This window comes from Choloepus didactylus, chromosome 20, assembly GCF_015220235.1.
Source record: "Choloepus didactylus isolate mChoDid1 chromosome 20, mChoDid1.pri, whole genome shotgun sequence".
Taxonomy (NCBI): Eukaryota; Metazoa; Chordata; class Mammalia; order Pilosa; family Megalonychidae; genus Choloepus; species Choloepus didactylus.
Genome location: NC_051326.1, coordinates 18858718 through 18877693, shown reverse-complemented (window position 1 = coordinate 18877693; position 18976 = coordinate 18858718). Strand labels below are relative to the sequence as shown.

General features: G+C 37.0%; 1 protein-coding gene and 1 pseudogene across 14 annotated transcripts in view; one reads left to right on the top strand and one right to left on the bottom strand.

Moving 5' to 3' along the window:
- Positions 1-654: 654 nt before the first annotated feature.
- Positions 655-18976, bottom strand: part of TACC1 (transforming acidic coiled-coil containing protein 1) — a 152657-nt gene continuing 134335 nt past the window's right edge. For all 14 annotated transcript variants that reach the window (XM_037812909.1, XM_037812908.1, XM_037812911.1 and 11 more), the window contains 4 exons: positions 11584-11744; positions 9239-9345; positions 6869-6989; positions 655-5376 (listed from right to left, as the gene is read on the bottom strand). In XM_037812909.1, the coding sequence (XP_037668837.1) occupies positions 5308-5376; positions 6869-6989; positions 9239-9345; positions 11584-11744 (458 nt within the window). In that variant the 3' untranslated portion in view covers positions 655-5307. The remainder of the gene's footprint in view (positions 5377-6868; positions 6990-9238; positions 9346-11583; positions 11745-18976) is intronic.
- LOC119516574 lies at positions 14832-15204 on the top strand (annotated as a pseudogene).

Here is an 18976-nt window from a genome sequence, read left to right as displayed (position 1 = left end):
CATTCCTTTCAGGAGCATTACAGGCTGCAATGTCTTATGATGCGGCAAATAGTAATAAAGTGATAATGCTCAGATTTTCCTTACTAGATCCCCACCAAATTCATAAAATGGGGCCTTAACTATGCTCTTAATTTATGTTTTCCTGAAACACAACTCACAAAATTGCCTGCCCAATCCTCTAACCTTTTAAGAGTTGGCCTGGCCAGTACTGAAAAATCTTTCCTGATGTTAACCTATAAGAAACATAAAACTCCCACTATTTTTTTGTGGATGCTTTGACAATGTTTACACAATTCTGCCTTACCCTTACCCTGTGTCTTTCAATGAGTCAAAGCTTGGGGTGACTTAGAAAATGCCAGGGCAGACAACCAGTCTCTAAGCAAAACCAAGAAGAACCCAACTAAAAACTGTTTGCACAGATGCAAAAGCATGGAAATTTATATGGCATGGTCTGAATTCCAAAGTTTATTTTGTTTTTAATTACACACCCAACCAAATACATAAAACGCTACAAAATTAGTGTAGTGAAAATGTCATCTTTTCTATTTTTAGACTAAAATATGGGGCTCATAAAAGCAAGGCTGCTATAAATTTTCATACTCAGGAATAAAACGATTTATAATCAGGATTTAAAAAAAAACACACACCCAAATCTAACAGTGGTAAACAGTTTTTATTCAGGCAATGAAACATGGAAAAAATATATTAGTAATCATTATAATAATTTCATTTGTGTGAGTATAACTTTTACAAATATTTACTTGACATATAAAAAGGGAAATTATTGTGCATATAAAACTTATGTAGATGATTATTCCACACAACGCAATCCTGATAGCAGTAGTCAATGCAGTGTTCATTCCTCCAAATGAGAGGATTCTCACACACTTTGTGGCACTTGCAAGGACGCAGTGGAAGCAGATGTGCAACGAACGTTTACTTATTGGCACATTAGTACATATGGATATCTATTGGCAAACACGCACTTGTTAACAGCAACACTGAAAAGTTTACTGCTACCTCTGAGATTTAAAAGAAACGCCTGGATCCTATTCCAGTGGGTGAGAAGGATTGAGGCTGAGGCTGTGGGTGTGGTAGCCTACAGACTGCCCTGTATCTGGACCAGGATTTGTTTCAGAGTTCAAAATTTTATAAGTCCTCTTGAAAATTATTCATAAACATAGAATACTGGATAACAATCTGACTAGGAAACACTTTTTGGAGTGGATTTCAGATACCACGAAAAGGCAGAGGGGGAAGAGTGGCATCTTTACAGTTCTAAAGTCCAGAGGAAATACAGGGGAGGTTGAGGTCACACCTCAGCTCCCTGCCTGGCCTTCTCCATATGAGTTAAAGCATTACACAGACTGCCACAGGCCAGAACACGCAAAATCTCCATATTAGAACTCTAACCAGAATATATATATATAATAGCTATAACCATATTATAGTTAATAAAGTCATTCCTTAGGAATCTTGTTTGTCCAAATCTAACTGCATGCTAAGAGGCACAGAACTGGGATTGCATTTGGACGAAAAACTACAAAAAGTGCAATCTTTAGTCTTCAGGATGCAAGCTCTGGCACTGGGAGTGAGTCTTCACTGGAGAATGCTGCCACATATGTTGTCCAGAGAGGATCCTTTGAGAAAAGGGTCTTTTATTCCTTTACTTACCCTTTACTATATGAGAGACTCAAGGTTTGAATGGCAAATTGCTTTTTAAAATAACTGCAGTGTGGAAGCTAATCAAACCTTTTTGGGCTTAAGTCTCCTTGAAATACTTCTTTATTAAAACCTGTGAAGAAAATGACTTCTTGGACCTTTGGCTTGATACACTGGGATTCCCAGACTCTACCTGTTCTCTGATAAGTAAATAATCTACTATTAACACCTAGTTTCTCTCTTCCCAACCAAAGGATAAAGAAACCCCAAGAGCAGGCTTAAGACAGTCACAAAACTACAACGAGACAACAGTCACGTACAATTTACAAGACAGTTACTAACTGAAGTGAAAAATCAAAAAGGTGGGGCAGGGGAGGGAAGGTGGCCTTAGAACTTTTACTCCATTAAAAAAGGATGTGTTGAAGGTCATTTCCAACTCAATGTGCACGTGACTTTGCTTGCTTACTAAGAAGCTTTGAGAGCCACCACTGAGCTCTTTATTGCCTTTATTTAAAGTGAGTGCTCAAGACGGCTACTTTTAGGGGACGAGTCAGCCCAGAAACTACTTGGGGCAGTTTATTCTCCCTCTTCATAACTAGACAGAACTAATTTAGAGATGTTTAATAAATATCTAAGTATTTGTCTGAGAGATGTACAAAGTATGGAACAGGTTGAAAGGGTAACTAGCTGGAAAGAAGATTCAACCTAAGTTATCCTCCACAATGAAATGTAAATCTTCCCTCAGATGCCATACTATTCTGGAATGCTGCCAAATCTTCAGAGTTTTTCACTATCATGTGCCTCTGCACTTCCTAATTTGGCTAGGTCTGAAGAAATGAGAAACCACGTGAGAAATCTGGGGTTCTCAATATTTCCAGAACTGTTTTACAGAACAAAAGGTTTGGGTAGGTTACCAGTTTTAAGCAGCTTCTCCAAATAAAGTAAATCTCTGGAGATCTGACTGTAACCAACTAGCCAACCAACCGACAAATCGTTTGGTCCCTCCAACATCAAATTCTCCAATTAAAATGCTGTTAGGATAATGACTATCTATACTTTGGTAAAGTCAAAAGAAATGGCTCTGGATCCATAATCTCAACAAAATCATCTAATACTCTAAGCCAGCAGCCTCCTTACTTTTTCCTGTTTCACATTTGCAACAGGATTTATTAATGACCAACTAACAAGTATTTGGACTTCACATGTTTTAAAGCAAAACTCTAGACTATATCCTTACTCTCTAGAGTTCCAAAAAGGTTTTTTTTTTTCTTATTTATAAAGAAAAATAAACTAAACGGATGTACTTCATTCTGCTCAGCATATTCTCTTGACTTACCAGCTGGAGAAGTACATTTTTGTTCTTGTTGGAAAGTATCCATTAACTAAGAATTAAGACTATTTCCATGTAATGGTCATGGCTGAGAGGTCAGTGGCAAATATTACTTGACAAAGGCCCTTTTTGTATTCTTTTTTCAGCAACTTCATTCATTAAGAACTAGGGTCTAGTTTTTAAGTAGTCTCTTCTACCAGTGTGCTAGCAAAGGATTGTCGTCACCTTTGTTTTAACACATAGCTATTTTTTTTTAATACACAATAAGCTTAAAGAGAAGGCCATGGATTTATAATGAAGACCGCTATAAGCCTTTCATGCTTAAAAGAGATCCATATAAAACTTGTAAATACAGACATTTCACCAAAACACAGCAGCCAAAAGGTTTAGCAATGCTTCTTTCTGCATTATTTGAAGTCAATTTCCCTAGAAGTAGAGGACCCTGGCTAAAAAAGGAAGTCAGTTATAATGACTGGAAACACTTTTACTTGATACTATGACTGTTAGTACAGCAGTTACATTAAGCCACAGTAACTGCTTTCAAAGCCCAAATGATTGTCAAGTCACTTCTCCAACCAAGGATAATTTCTCCGCTTTTGTTGTACAAAATATTAAGACAATAGGCTCTAAAATACAGCCTAAGCACCAAACATGATAAATGCATTTGGTAAAATGTGACTTCTGGCTTAAAAGACATTGACCTCCCTAGGGCTAAAGGCTGCACCCATGTGAACAGAACACTGCTAAAGAAAAAGTCATTTTTTAAGATTTATAGAGCTTTTCTACGAGGCACAATTCATTGCTGAAGCTGGATCATGCAACCGTTTTACAAGTAGGAAAACTTACATGTACTGAATATAGTACATATCACCATGAAGAATTTCAGGGTATAAGATTAAGACAAAACAGTGCTTTAAAAACACTTTTGTGGATTTGGTTTTGTTCATCAAATGGAAGGGAATTCGCTGGCATTACCTGGAAAACTTCCATGTGGGGATCAATGTTCCCACCATTCTGAAATGAGTCCAGTAAGAGTTTGAGGAACTCAGTTTTGTTAATATGGATCTTCTCCCTGAATCCCTTTCCCCCAGCAATTAGATTGGCTTTGTTTATAGATATTCAAAATGCACTGATTTTCGGAGTGGTTCACATGATTTTTATTGCCTGTTTTGTTAGAAATTAAACTACTTAAGTTTGAAAGGATTTTTTGCCTCTTTTTAAGAAATATTTGAAGAACAATGCGTTACACTTATAAAAAAAGCAACTGTTACTTCACCTTGTAATTGCTAATGGAGCTACAACTGCTTTTTAATTTAATAAGATCATCTAATCCTTTTACAAGTAGATTTTCTTTGCATATTTCAAATAGAAAGATAATAAAGATTAATTGTTGATTTTGTATTAACAAATGGAAGCAGAGGAGATTTAAATAGCTCTAAGGCAGACTCGTAAAACTCCAGCTTTGACGGATTCCCACACTGCTGTTCATACGTAAAGAGGACACTATCTCAATGGAGGACTAACCCCCAAAGGGCCACATCCATCAAAGCTAAGGAGCATCCAAATACCAGGACAATGAGAAATTGTGGTAAAATGCTCTAGACATGAGACATGGGTCCGGAGTGTTCACATCTTCAATCCCCCAAATTCTTAAGTTGGCATTCTAAGCTCGGACTCTGTTTCAAAATAGGGTTTTACATATATGAAAGTATATTCTTCTGTAGAGAAGTTCTTATTTGACTATGCATCAGGAAATAACCAGAGCGTATATAAATATGTGTGTGTGTGAGTGTGTTTAAATGAGTGTATTCAATGTCCCTTCATGTTTATAAACTGGAGGTAACAATAGGCCAAATTATCTCCTCAAATAAAATTACTAGAGAAAATTAAATTCAAAAGATTAAATAAGTAGGTCACCCACAAAATAATCAGACCGGTGGTAGAAAGGAGATGACCCCAAACAGTAGCCACATAATCACAAATTTAACATACTTGGAAAAGTAAAGATGACTTGAAAACAAAATTAAAAATAGAGAAATCTCAAAAACTTAGCAGCCTGTTTAACTGAACCTTATGATGGAGAACTGTGAAAGACTCTAGGCCTGTCGGATCCCACTCCTTTCGTGACCGTGCAATACACTTGGGTTTCTTCCAGGGCTGTTGCATCAGCAGCAAAGCGGGACAGGCAGCAGTAGGCATGTGCTTTTTGTCAGTTTGTTTCTCTGCAAAGGGGCAATTATTCTTGGATAAGGCAAGATACTTGTGGCCATAAGAGAAGCAGCCAAATGCAGATCTGCTGAACTAACAGGGGAAACTTAGTCAGTCTTTCCCAGCTTTGCAATCAGCTCATCACAGATTTTTGTCAATTCTTCAATTTCTTGGTTCTGAAAGACAAATGATGTTATTATGCACATCACTATGTGTTCTGAAATAAAGCCAACTAAAGCCAAATAGCCTCAAGACCGGCTATACCCAACCTAAATATCCTAACTCAGGAGTTAACTTTTCTAGGTCAGAGACCCCCTAAGGAAATGAAAGCTTCCTACCTTTTTCCCTAGAAAATGTACAGATACAAAACTGCTTAAATCAACTAGGGTGGTCGCCAATTCTCAGAAGCGTGCCTGTGATCTTCTTAGTTCCTAAAGTTCCTTGCAATCATAGAATTATCTGGGATTTTGTTAAAAACAAAGTATCCAGGCCTCACTCAATTCATCAGCATCTCTAGGGACCTGAGAGTCTGGAGTGTTACTGAACCCCCTCGGGACTTGTCAGGGAAGTTTGGGGAACACCATCTTGGGGGTTATCAGACCCCAAGATAAAAACTACTCTGGCTGAATGAACGTTACAGGCACAAGCACGTTATCGGAGATAGAGTAAGAAAACCAGTAGGAACGTACAAAGACAGAAGTCTAAAAATTGCTGAATAGTGAGAAATAGTTAGTGTTGCTATCACTGTTTCTCATTTATCCACAGCAGGCTTCTCAAATGTGGCACTATCAATACTTTAGGCTGGAAGTGGGGTTTTGGTCCTGTGCATCATAAGATGTCTGGCATTATCTCTGGCCTCTACCCACTACATGCCAATAGCAGATCTCCAGACACCACCAAATACGGATGGCAAAATCATCCCTGATGGTGACAAAGCAATTGGGAAAGCCATAAGGACCACACTCCCCTTTGTCTAGTTTATGGATGGATGAGTAGACAAATAGGGGAAGGAAAACAAACAGACAGACAAAGGCACCCAGTGTTCTTTTTTACTTTAATTGCTCTTTTTCACTTTAATTATTATTCTTGTTATTTTTGTGTGTGTGCTAATGAAGGTGTCAGGGATTGATTTAGGTGATGAATGTACAACTATGTAATGGTACTGTGAACAATCAAATGTACAATTTGTTTTGTATGACTGCGTGGTATGTGAATATATCTCAATAAAATGAAGATTTAAAAAAAAAAAAAAATCATCCCTGATGGAGAATCACTGACCTACAGGCATGAAGAAAGGAGAAGATGGAAGTTTCATATATTGTATAAAAAAAACAAAAAGGGAAAGAAGACAAGCTGGCCTCATGACCCCAACTAAGAAACGTTTGATACCCTGAATTTCAGTAGAAGGCAGCTTCCTCTGCACCCTGCCTGGGGATGACTCCCACATCATACGCCTAAGAGTTGAACATTTGCCTTCATAGGGCAAATGGGCAGCCACCTTGTTTGTCTCCACCAGAATCAAGTGTATTGTAGTGGCTGACTAAAAAGGCCTCTTCTCTCCAGATCCATTATAAGCTAAGCACACTGAGGACTGACAATAGCCACTGATGAGGAAGAAAACAAAACAAGATGTCCCTGTAGTCATCCAGACCAAACCCTTTTCTGTACCTTCTGCTGAAGGGCCCTTTCCAGGGACTCCACCTTCATCTGCTCTTTCCGGAGTCCAGCGTGAAGAGCTGCGCTCTCAGCCTTTGCTTTTGTTCGAACCTGAGCAATCTCTTCATTGGCTCTATTTACAGCGTTTCATTTGCAGAATAGAGACAAAAAGTACATGGTTAGTTGTTAGTCACAGCCAAAGAGTCAGGATGCTAAAAGTTGACATCCATGAGACAGACCTAGAAGAACTGACTTAATGATAATGAAAAAAAAAAAAAATAAGAATCAGAGACATAAATGATTCAATTTTAGTTTATAAAAATTCAATTTCCATCAATTGCTAAGGAAATTTCCATGAATAAACCAATGGTAAAATCAATCCAAGGATCACAGTGTCCTTCAAAACTGAGATTTCACTAGAAAATGGAATTTGTAAAACTGTTTTCTGCAACAATCTTAGATATATTTTTCTAAAACAGACACAACAGTGGGCAAGGTCATTTTTGGAATTATCACAGCTAATGAGTCAGAATAGTAACCATTAGTATCTGTGAGGCATAGATCTAAAGGAAGTGACTTTAATAATGAGATACAAAAGGAAATTTTTAAAGATATAAATGGCCGATGATGAACAGCCAGTTAATTGATGAAACGATGCTAAAACATAATTAGTGATCAGAGGCATAGATATTAAAATCATAATCTTTTAAAAATTTATCAAATTGGCAAAAATTAACCAGGATGGCCTTGTCCTGTGTTGGCTAAGATGCAGGGAAAGAGGGAAGCTGACATGCTGATGGAAATAAAATCTGGTGCTGTTTTTGTGGACATTTAAAACATATATTCCTGACCCAGCAATGCCACTTTTAGTTATCTATTCATAGAATACCCCCACATGGCAAAATGGTGACTGCACGAGGATGTTCAGTGTAGCATTTTTTTGCAATGGAAAAAAAATTCAAAACTATTTAAATGTCCATCAGTGAAGAAACAGAATGGTCCTACAATCTAATAAAAAGGATTAGATTAGGTGACATATTCTGACATGGAAAGATGGCCATGATATTCAATTATGCAAAAAAGGAAACTGTATACTCCAATATTATACTTAAAAAAAAAATCATAAACCTTTAATAGCAGTACACCTAGGAAACGGGAATGGGAAAGGGGAACTTAAAAGTTTTTACAATAGGAAGAAAGAGCAAAAGTATAAGTATGTATTACTTTTTAAGTTAAAAAAATAAAGTTGGATATATCCTTCACACCACACCTCAGGATTAACTCCAAATCTACTGGATTGAAATATTTAAAAAATTAAACCATAATTACTAGAAGGAAACATGGGAGATTGTTTTTCATCTAACATGGAAGACCTTTGTTACTATGACATAAAATCCAGAAGCTGTAAAGGAAATGACTGATAAATTTCACTACTTAAAGATAAATTTTTGCGTATCAAAAAACATCATAGGCAGAGTAAAAAGATAAGTGACAAACTGGAAAAATTATTCATAACTCATTACAAAAGGGCTGATATCCATAATACATGAAAAATATAAACTGACAATAGAAAACTGGACAAAAAATAGGCAGAGACATTCACAGGTAAGCAAATATCTGAATAAATGGCTGCTAAAATATATTCAATCTCACAAGATAAATGCATAAAAAAACTACATTGAAATACCATTTCTTTAAATATTAGATTGGCAGAAAATACAAACTTTGATCTGCTGGCAAAGCTGCAGGGAAAACAAATGCTCTCATAATTGCTGATAGGAATGTAAATTGGTTTAAGTCTAATGAGGACAATTTGATAATATTTACCATAATATAAATCCATATATCCTTTGGCCCAGCAATTCCTTTTCTAGGTATTGATCATATAGATAACTCACAGGCATGCCAAGGACTACTGTACAAGGTTATTTGCTGCAGCATTATTTGTAACAGCAAAAGATTGGTTAAATAAATATGAAAGATTCCAACAATGGAATATTGTACAGCTATTAAAAAATGAGGAAGATCTTCATATATTGGTATGTAAAGCTCTCCAAAATATATTGCTAGATTAAGAAAGCAAAGTATGCTATCATCTGTATAAAAGGGGGGTGGTGGTGTATTTAAAAGGATAGGCAGAAATTAACAATAGTGATTACCTGGGGTGGGGGAAGCAAAGGGGGCCTAGTGGAAGGGGCAGGGTGGGAGGCAGACATTGTTTAAATTTTCATGTTTAAACCACATGGAGATGTTACCTATTCATAAATTAAACAAAATCCACACAAACAAATGCAACCTGGAGTTGTAAAACAGTGAATATTTTTGGCTTCTGTCAATCTTCCCACAACATGAAAAATGAAATTTGGATTTACAAGTTCGTACTTGTCTAGTTTTTCTTCTGCATGGATTTTCAGGGCCTGGTATCGCTGTTCCTCTTGTTTAACTCTGGCTAAGTAATCCTGAGCACATTTTTTCAAGGCTTCTTCATTCTGTTCCAAAGTGACAATTTAAAATAAAAGAATCTGGTTATTTTACTTTTCTTCCATGACAATAACATACCTTGCAACAGATTTTCATTAAAAAACTTACACTCCATGATAATTTGAAACAAGTACATACTATTCTCACTTAAGAAATTCTAGATTTATTCATTAATTTTCATCATCATACAATAAGTTTCATCCACACTAATGCAGTGACTTTAGAATGGCAGTTATTCAGAATTCTGAATCGCAATCTGATGCTCATAGGAGATAAACTGGTCAGTCTCACTTTTGTTTTCATATAAAAATAAAGAATGTTCAATGCTGTAAAGGTATCTAATTGAAAATAGGGCACTAGCAACTAAATTAAATCAATTTGCCCATCTACATCTAAATTTGAAATGTAACATTCAATTTCCTTTAGAATATGCCATTTGAAATTTCTAGTGATATGGCTAGGATCCTTTCTACCTTTACTAATACTGAATTGGTGAATTACCAAAAAGAACACTTCTAGAAATTTCCTAAGGCCTGAGGGTTCCAGTTCTTATACTCTATGCTGCACACTGGTTGTGTGTGAAGTTTATTGGCCTGACCCAGCAGAGTCATGCTACCCAGCAGGCCAGATGCCCATACAACTATGGAAAGAAAAAACAGAAAAAAGTCTCCAGCTTCAAAACAATAGAAACTTACAATGCCAACAGGGCCCTGGAGCCCTATTTAAAAGGCTACCCACTAATGGTCCCTAGACTGTAGGCTCTTACAGCAGTCACATCTATTCCTGAGTTGTAATGGTTAGCTCCAGATTCTGAGATGCTGAGCTCTTTGTGTATAACCTGGTCGGTCTCTGGAACCTTAGGTATCTGTGTGACACCTGTGTTTCAGAGCTAGAGCTCGGCAGCTATGAATGTCAGTATTACCTTATACAGCAACTTAGTTTAAAAAGCTGAAAAAGAGACCAGACTTCAATGAGAGATACGAATGAAATGGATCTGGTTAGGACTAAGGCAAATCAGGCCAAGGGTAAAGGATGATACTGACTGTGTTTTAAAACTTCAACCTCTGTGTGAGACCAAGGGAAGAGATGTCTATTTGGTGTAGGATCTATATTTTCTGTAGCACACTAAATAATTTAACTCGTACAATCAGTATATTTAAAAACCATAATTACATGGAACTTTGAATAGGAAGTGAGATCTGGTAGGTTTGTACAGGTTAGTGTGAAATTCCAATACATCTCAAAGTATTTGGGCAGAGAATAAAAATATATCTGCAGGGCCCCCCTGAGGAACTGGGGAAAACTTCGGAAATGTGGACTTCCCCACCTGGGTTATTACTGATATTCTCTACTACTAATTTAGTAGGCTGAGCCCTTGATCTTGGGGCTTGCCCTTATGAAGCTTGTTACTACAAGGAAAAGCTATGCCTAGTTACAGTTGTGCCTAACAGTCTCCCCCAGAAAACCTCTTTTTTTGCTCAGCTGTGGCCTCTCTCTCTCTAAGACAACTTGGCAGGTGAACTCCCCACACTCCCCACTACGTGGGACATGACTCCAAGGGGTAGAAATCTCCCCGGCAACACGGGATATGACTCCCAGGGATGAACCTGGACCCGGAATCATGGGACTGAGAAAATCTTGACCAAAAAGAGGAAGTGAAATGAAACAAAATAAAGTTTCAGTGGCTGAGAGATTTCAAATGGATTTGAGAGGTCACCCTGGAGGGCATCCTTTTGTTCTATATAGATATCCCTTTTCAGTTTTTAGTGTACTGGAATAGCTTGAAGGAAATACCTGAAACTGTCAAGTTGCAACCTAGTAGCCTTGATTCTTGAAGATGATTGTATAACTATGTAGCTTACACAGTGTGACTGTGTGATTGTGAAAACCTTTATCCAGTATATGGACAGATGAATAAAAAACATGGGGACAAAAATTAAATGAAAATAGGGTGGGATGAGGGGGATGGAATGCTTTGGGTGTTCTTTTTTACTTTTATTCTTTTTTTTTTTTTTGGAGCAAGGAAAATGTTCAAAAATTGATTGTGGTGATGAATGCACAACTATATGATGGTACTGTGAAGAGCTGATTGTACACTGTGGATGACCGTATGGTATGTGAATATATCTCAATAAAACTGAATTAAAAAAAAATAAAAGGCTACCCATACCTCTGGTATATATACTTGAAGACCCATTACCAAGAAAATACATTATCAAGGCGATAGAAGCAAAAGGACACTCCACCTTCTTGAACCCTTCCAGAACTCCTTTCAGGTTTTCATATCTCCTGAAGAGATCAGAGAGAGACCTTTCCACAGAGTTCAGGTCTGCCAGGGCCTGCTCCTTCTCCATGGTCAGTTGCTGGAAGCTCTTCTGAGAGGTCATACTTGTCCTCTGTTCATCTTCTATGAATCACAGGTCAAAAGTGACAACATATTTATTCAGCACATAATACACCCTCCATGAGCTAAGCACTGTTCTCAGTGGTAGGAACAGAGCAATGGACAAAACAAAGCCCCTGCTCTCAAGGAGTACATTCTAGATGGGGGAGACATGGTGACAAGTGACAAAAAGTAAAGCAGGATGGGAGGGAAGGGTAGGAGTTGTTGTTTTACATACAGTAGACTCTGTCAGAGGAGATATCTGGCAGAGGCTTGAAAGAACTGAGCCACACAGCTATCTGGGAGAAGAATATTACATAAGAGGCAACAGCTGTTGCAAAGGCTCTGGGTGGGAAGGCATTAGTTGACGTGAGTAGTAGAAGCTATTTCAGTGGTTAAGTGCAGAATGATCTTTTTTTCTTTTTTTTTTTTTTTAAATTAGAGAAGTTGTGGGTTTACAACACAATCATGTAACCCACCTCAATAACAACACTGTGCACCAGTGTGGAGCATTTGCTACAAGTGGTTAACAGCACTTTTAAAAATAATTGTACTTTTTAACAGTGGTTACACTTGTTACAATTGATGGAAGATTAAAATAGTATTTGTCTTGGTCTGCTAATGCTGCAGAATGCAAAACACCAGAGATGGATTGGCTTTTATAAAACGGGGGTTTACTTCGCTACACAGTTACAGTCTTAAGGCCACAAAGCGTCCAAGGCAACACATCAGCAACTGGGCACCTTCACCGGAGGATGGCCAATGGCGTCTGGAAAACCTCTGCTAGCTGGGAAGGCAGCCGGCGTCTGCTCCAAAGCTCCGGCCTCAAAACGGCTTTCTCCCAGGACACTCCTCTCTAGCAAGCTTGCTCCTCATTGAAACATCACTCCCAGCTGCACTCCCTTCCCTCTCTCTGAGTCAGCTCATTTATATAGCTCCACTGATCAAGGCCCACCCTGAATGGGCGGGGCCACGCCTCCATGGGAACATCTCATCAGAATCATCTCCCACAGCTGAGTGGGGCACATTTCAAGCAAATCCAACCATCATCAAAAACATCTACCCCACAGGACTACAAAGACAATGGCATTTGGGGGACACAACACATTCAAACCGGCACAGTATTAACTATCAGCCATAGTTTACATTAAGTTTATTTTTTCCCCATAAACCCCTCCTATTAACACTTTGCCTTAGTGTCATACATTTGTTATAATTCATTAAAGAACATTCTTATACTTGTACTATTAACTATAGCCCTTCCTCTATAATAGTGTTCACTGTGTTGTACAGTCCCATGTTTTATCCTTCAATTATTATTCTAGTAACATATACATCCTGAAGTTTCCCCCCTTTAAACACATTGACCCACACAGTTCAGTGCTGTTAACTACACTCACAATAATGTATGTCCATCACCACCATCCACTTCCAAACTTTTACCATCAGCCTATGTAGAAAATCTGTATAAGTTATGTTTCAATTCCCCATTCCCTAACCCCAAATCTATCACCTGGTAACCTATATTTTAGACTCTAAACTCCATGAGTTTGTCAATTATAATTAGTTCATAACAGTGAAATGATACAATATTTATCTTTTTATGCCTGGCTTACTTCACTCAACATAATGTCCTCAAGGTTCATCCACATTGTTGCATGCATCAGGACTTCATTCCTTTTTATAGTTGAATAGTATTCCATCATATGTATACACACACTTCGTTTATCCATTCATCAGTTCATGAACACTTGGGACGTGTCCATCTTTGGGCAATTGTGAATAATGTCGCTATGAACACTAGTGTGCAAATAGCTGTTTGAGTTCCTGTTTTCACTTCTTCTGGGTATATACCTAGTAGCAAGACTGCCAGATCATATGGTAATTCTATATTTAGCTTCCTGAGGAACTGTCAAACTACTTTCCTCAGCGGCTGCACCATTTTACATTCCCACCAGCAGTGAATACATGTTCCTATTTCTTCATATCCTCTTCAACACTTGTAGTTTTCTGTTTAATAGTGGCCATTATAGTAGGTGTGAAATGGTATCTCACTGTGGTTTTGATTTGTATTTTCCTAATAGCTAATGATGTTGAGCATCTTTTTATGTGATTTTTCACCATTTGTCTCTTCTTTAGAGAAATGTCTATTCAAGTTTTTTAGCGATTTTTGGATTGGGTTGTTTGTCTTTTTATTTTTCACTTGAAGGATTTCTTCATACATTGTGAATAATAAACCCTTATCAGAAAGGTGGTTTCCAAATATTTTCTCCCATTGAGTTGCCTGCCTTTTCACTTTCTTCACAAAGTCCTTTGAAGCACAAAAGTTTTTAATTTTGAGGAGGTCTCATTTATCTATTTTTTTCTTTTGTTGCTTGTGCTTTAGGTGTAAAGTCTAAAAACCAAAGCCTACCACAAGATCTTAAAGATGCTTCCCTACATTTTCTTCTGGGAGTTTTATAGTCCTGGTTCCTTTATCTAGGTCTTGGATCCATCTTGAGTTAATTTTTGTAAATTGTGTGATATAGGGGTCCTCTTTCATTCTTTTGCATATGGATATCCAGTTCTCCCAGCAACATTTGTTGAAGAGCCTATTCTTTCCCAATTGAGTGGACTTGGCAGCCCCGTCAAATATCAATTGGCCACAGATGTGAGGAACTATTTCTGAATTTTCAATTCGATTTCACTGGTTAATATATCTATTGTTATGCCATTACCATGCTGTTTTAACCATGTGGTATGCTGTAAAGTCATGAAGTATTAAGACTCCCAACTCTGTTCTTCTTTTTCAAGATGTCTTTGGCTATTTGGGGCCCCTTGCCCTTCCAAATAAATTTAATTATTGGCTTTTCCATTTCTGTAAAGTAGGTTACTGAAATTTTGATTGGGACTGAATTGAATCTGTAAGTCAATGGGTAGAACTGACATCTTAACAGGATTAGTTTTCTTATCCATGAACATGGAATATCCTTCCATTTCTTTAGGTCTTCTTTGATGTCTTTTTGCAAAATTTTAAAATTTTCTCTATACAACTCCTTTACATCTTTGGTTAAATTTACTCCTAGCTTTCAGCAAGGCTGCAGTGGCAGCAACTGCTCTCCAAGCTTCGTAATGCTCCCCAAGAACGACAAGAAGAATGATGCCAGAAAGTCAGCCAAGAAAGACAACGACCAAATAGACAACTCTGGGGGCGAGGCCAAAAAGAACTGGTTCAAAGGCAAATTTTGGACAAGCTCAATAACCTAGTCTTGTTTGACAAAGCCACTTATGACAAATTCTGTAAGGAAGTTCCCCAATTCAAATTTTTATAACTTCTGCTGTCATCTCTGAGAGATTGAAGATTCAAGGTTGCCTGGCCAGGGCAGCCCTTCAGGCGCTGCTTAGTAAAGGACTTATCAAGCTGGTTTCAAAACAAAGAGCTCAAGTAATTTACACCAGAAGTGCAAAGGGTGGAGATGCCCCAGTTCCTGGTGAAGATTCATGAACAAGTTCAACCAACTGCATATTTTAAAAAGTAAAACTTTTATTAAATCAAACGAAAAAACAAAAAACAAATGAAAACATCACTCCCAGATATTTTTTTTGTTGCTACTGTAAATGGAATTTTTTTTCTTGATTCCTACATCAGATTGCTCATTACTAGTGTATAAACACTTATCTTGTATCCCACCATTTTGCTGAACTCAAAGCTCTTGTGGCTTTGCTATAGATTTTTCAGGACTTTCTCTATATAGGATCATGCCATCTGCAAAAAGGGAAAGCTTTATTTCTTCCTTTCCAATTGGATGCCCTTGATTTCTTTTTCTTGCCTAACTGCTCTGGCTACAACTTCTAGTTCAATGTTGAATAACAGTGGAGACATTGGGCATCCTTGTCTTGTTCCCGATTTTAGAGAGAAAGCTTTCAGTCTTTAACCATTGAGTACGATGTTAACTGTAGGTTTCTCATATACGTCCTTTATCATGTTAAGGAAGTTTCCTTTTATTCCTATTTTTCTGAAGTGTTTTTATCAAGAAAGGATACTGGATTTTGTCAAATGCCTTTTCTGCATCAATCAATGTGATCACATGGCTTTTCCCCTTCGATTTGTTAATGTGGCATATTACATTAATAGATTTTCTTGTGCTGAACTACTCTTGCAAACCTGGGATAAAACCCACTTGATCATGGTATACAATTCTTTTAATGTGCTGTTGAATTTGATTTGCAAGTATTTTATTGAGGATTTTTGCATCCATATTCATTAGAGAAGTTGGTTTGTAATTTTCTTTTCTCATAGTGTCTTCATCTGACTTTGTTATTAGGGTGATGTCAGCCTCAGAATGAGTTAGGCAGTGTTCCTTTCTATTTGATTTTTTGGGAGAGTTTCAAAAGAATTGATATTAGTTCTTGGAATGATTGGTAGAATTCACCTGTGAAGCCATCTGGTCCTGGGCTTGACCTTGTTGGAAGGTTTTTGATGATTGATTCAATCTTTTTACTTGTAATTGGTCTGTTGGGGTCTTCTACTGCTTCTAGAGTCAGTGTGGGCTGTTCGTGTGTTTCTAGAAATATGTCCATTTCATCTAAGTTGTCTAATTTGTTGGCATACAATTCTTCACAGTATCCTTTCATGATCGTTTTTATTTCTGTGGGGTCAGCAGTAATGTTCCCCCCTCTCATTTCTGCTTTTATTTATTCGTATCTTCTCTCTTTCCTTGTCTGGGTTGTCAATTTTATTGATCTTTTCAAAGAACCAACTTTTTATTTTGTTTATTCTATTGTTTTTCTATTCTCAATTTCATTTATTTCTGCTCTCATCTTTGTGATTTCTTTCCTTCTGCTTGTTTTGGGATTCGTTTACTGCTCTTTCTCTAGTTCCTCCAAGTCTGCATACAGGTCTTCGATTTTAGCTTTTTCTTCTTTTTTTAGATATAGGCATAGGGTTATAAATTTCCCAGCACTGCCTTCACTACATCTCACAGTTCTGATACGTTGTGTTCTCATTTTCATTCATCTCAAGATATTTACCAATTTCTCTTGTAATTTCTTTGACCCAGTGATTTTTTTAAAGTGTGTTGTGTGACCTGCATATAGTTGTGAACTTCCCAAGTTCTCTGCCTATTATTGACTTCCAGCTTCATTCCATTATGATCAGAGAAAGTGTTTTGTATAATTTCAATCTTTTTTAAATTTTTTGAGACTTGTTTTGTGACCCAACATGGTTTATCCTGGAGAATGATCCATGCACACTTAAGAATAATGCATATTGTAGGGACATTTTGCTGTGTCCTGGAATATAGGCTCCCTTCAATTTTATTAGGCACTACCAATGTACTCTCTAAAGTAAATGTACCAGTTTATATCCCAGCATTATGTAAGTTCCTGTTTCTTTACATCTCCACCTAAACTTGATGCTATCAAAATTTTTAATTTTTGCAAATCTTAGAGTTTTTGAATTTCTTTTTAATTACATTTCACTGGTTAATGTTTTCTCCTTTTGTGAATTCTTTGTATTATTTGCTGATTTTTCTATTGGATTATTTGTCTTTTTATAATTGATTTGTAAGAGTTTTGCTCATATACTGTGTTCAAAGCCTTTATTGCTATGTGTTACACATACTTTTTCCCAGTCTGGAGCATGTCCTTTTACTTTGTTTATGGTCTTTTTTTCTTGCAAAGATATATTAAATTTTAATATATCTAAAAAAAAAAAAAAAAAAAAAGAATAATGCATATATTGCTGTTTGGGGGTGCAATGTTCTGTATAAGTCTTTTAGGTCTAGTTCATTTATCATATTATTCAACTTTTCTGTTATTTCTTATTGATCCTCTGTCTAGATGTCCTATTTATAAGAGTGGTGTACTGAAGTCTCCAACTATTACTGTACAGCCGTCTATTTCTCCCTTCAGTTTTGCCACTGTGTCATGTAATTTGGGGCACTGTATTAGGTGCATAAATAAATATGATTGTTATTTCTTAGTGGATAGCCACTTTTATCAACATATAGTGGCCTTCTCTGTCTCTGAGAATGGTTTTGCATTCAAAGTCTATTTTGTTCAATATTAGTATAGGTACCCCAGCTCTTTTTTGTCTGTTTGAATGGAATATCTTTTTTGAACCTTTCACTTTCAATCTATTTGTATCTTTGTGTCTAAGGTCAGTCTCTTGTAAACTGTATATAGACAGACCATACTTTTTTATCCATTCTGCCAAGCTGTGTCTTTTGATTGGGGAGTCTAATCCATTAACATTCAATGTTATTACTGGAAGGGCAGTACTTACCTCAGCCCATTTTATCCTTTTTTTTTTTTTTTTTTTTTTTTTTGGCTCTCTTTTTACCCTTTTACTTGCCCTTACTTATAAGGTTGATCTCTACATGCTACTCTAAGCCTCTCTCTCTCCTGTCTTTGCCTTTCATTCCACACAACTCCCTTTAGTATTTCCTACAGGGCAGGTCTCTTGTTGATGAACCCTCTGTTTCTGTTTATCTGTGACTATTTTATACTTTCCCTCATTTCTGAATGAGTTTTGCCAGATAACGAATTCTTGGCTGGCAGTTTTTCTTTGAGTAGCTTAAATATATTATACCACTGCTTTCTCGCCTCCATGGTTTCTGATGAGAAATCAATACTTGTATTGCAGTTCCCTTGCATGTAACAAACCGCTTTTCTCTTGCTACTTTCAGGATTCTCTCCTTATCTTTGGCATTTGATATTCTGATTCGTGTGTGTCTCGGAGTAGGTCTATTAGGATTTATTCTGTTTGGAGTATGTTGTGCTTCTTGAAAATGTATATTTATGTCTTTCATAAGAGTTGAGAAATTTCCGGCCATTATTTCTGCAAATGTTCTTTCTGTTCCTTTTCCCTTCTCTTCCCCTTCTGGGATACAAGTGATGCATATGTGTGCTTTGTGCTGTCATTCAAATGCCTAAGACCCTGCTCAATTTTTTCTCTATTTGTACTTCTTCCGTAAGATTTCAATTGTCCTGTCTTCCAGCTTGCTGATTCTTTCTTCTACCTGTTGAAATCTGCTGTTACATGCCTCTAGTGTATTAACATCTTCTTTCATTCCCATCATTTCCATTATGTTTCTTTTTCTATTTTCAAATTCTTCTTTATGCTCGCCCAGTGTCTTCTTAATATCCTTTATCTCTTTAGCCATATTTTCCTTCATCTCTTTGAATTGATTTAGGATATTTGTTTGAACATCTTTGATTAGTTGTTCCAAATTCTGTGTCTCCTCCAAAGTTTGAATTTATTCCTTTGACAGGGC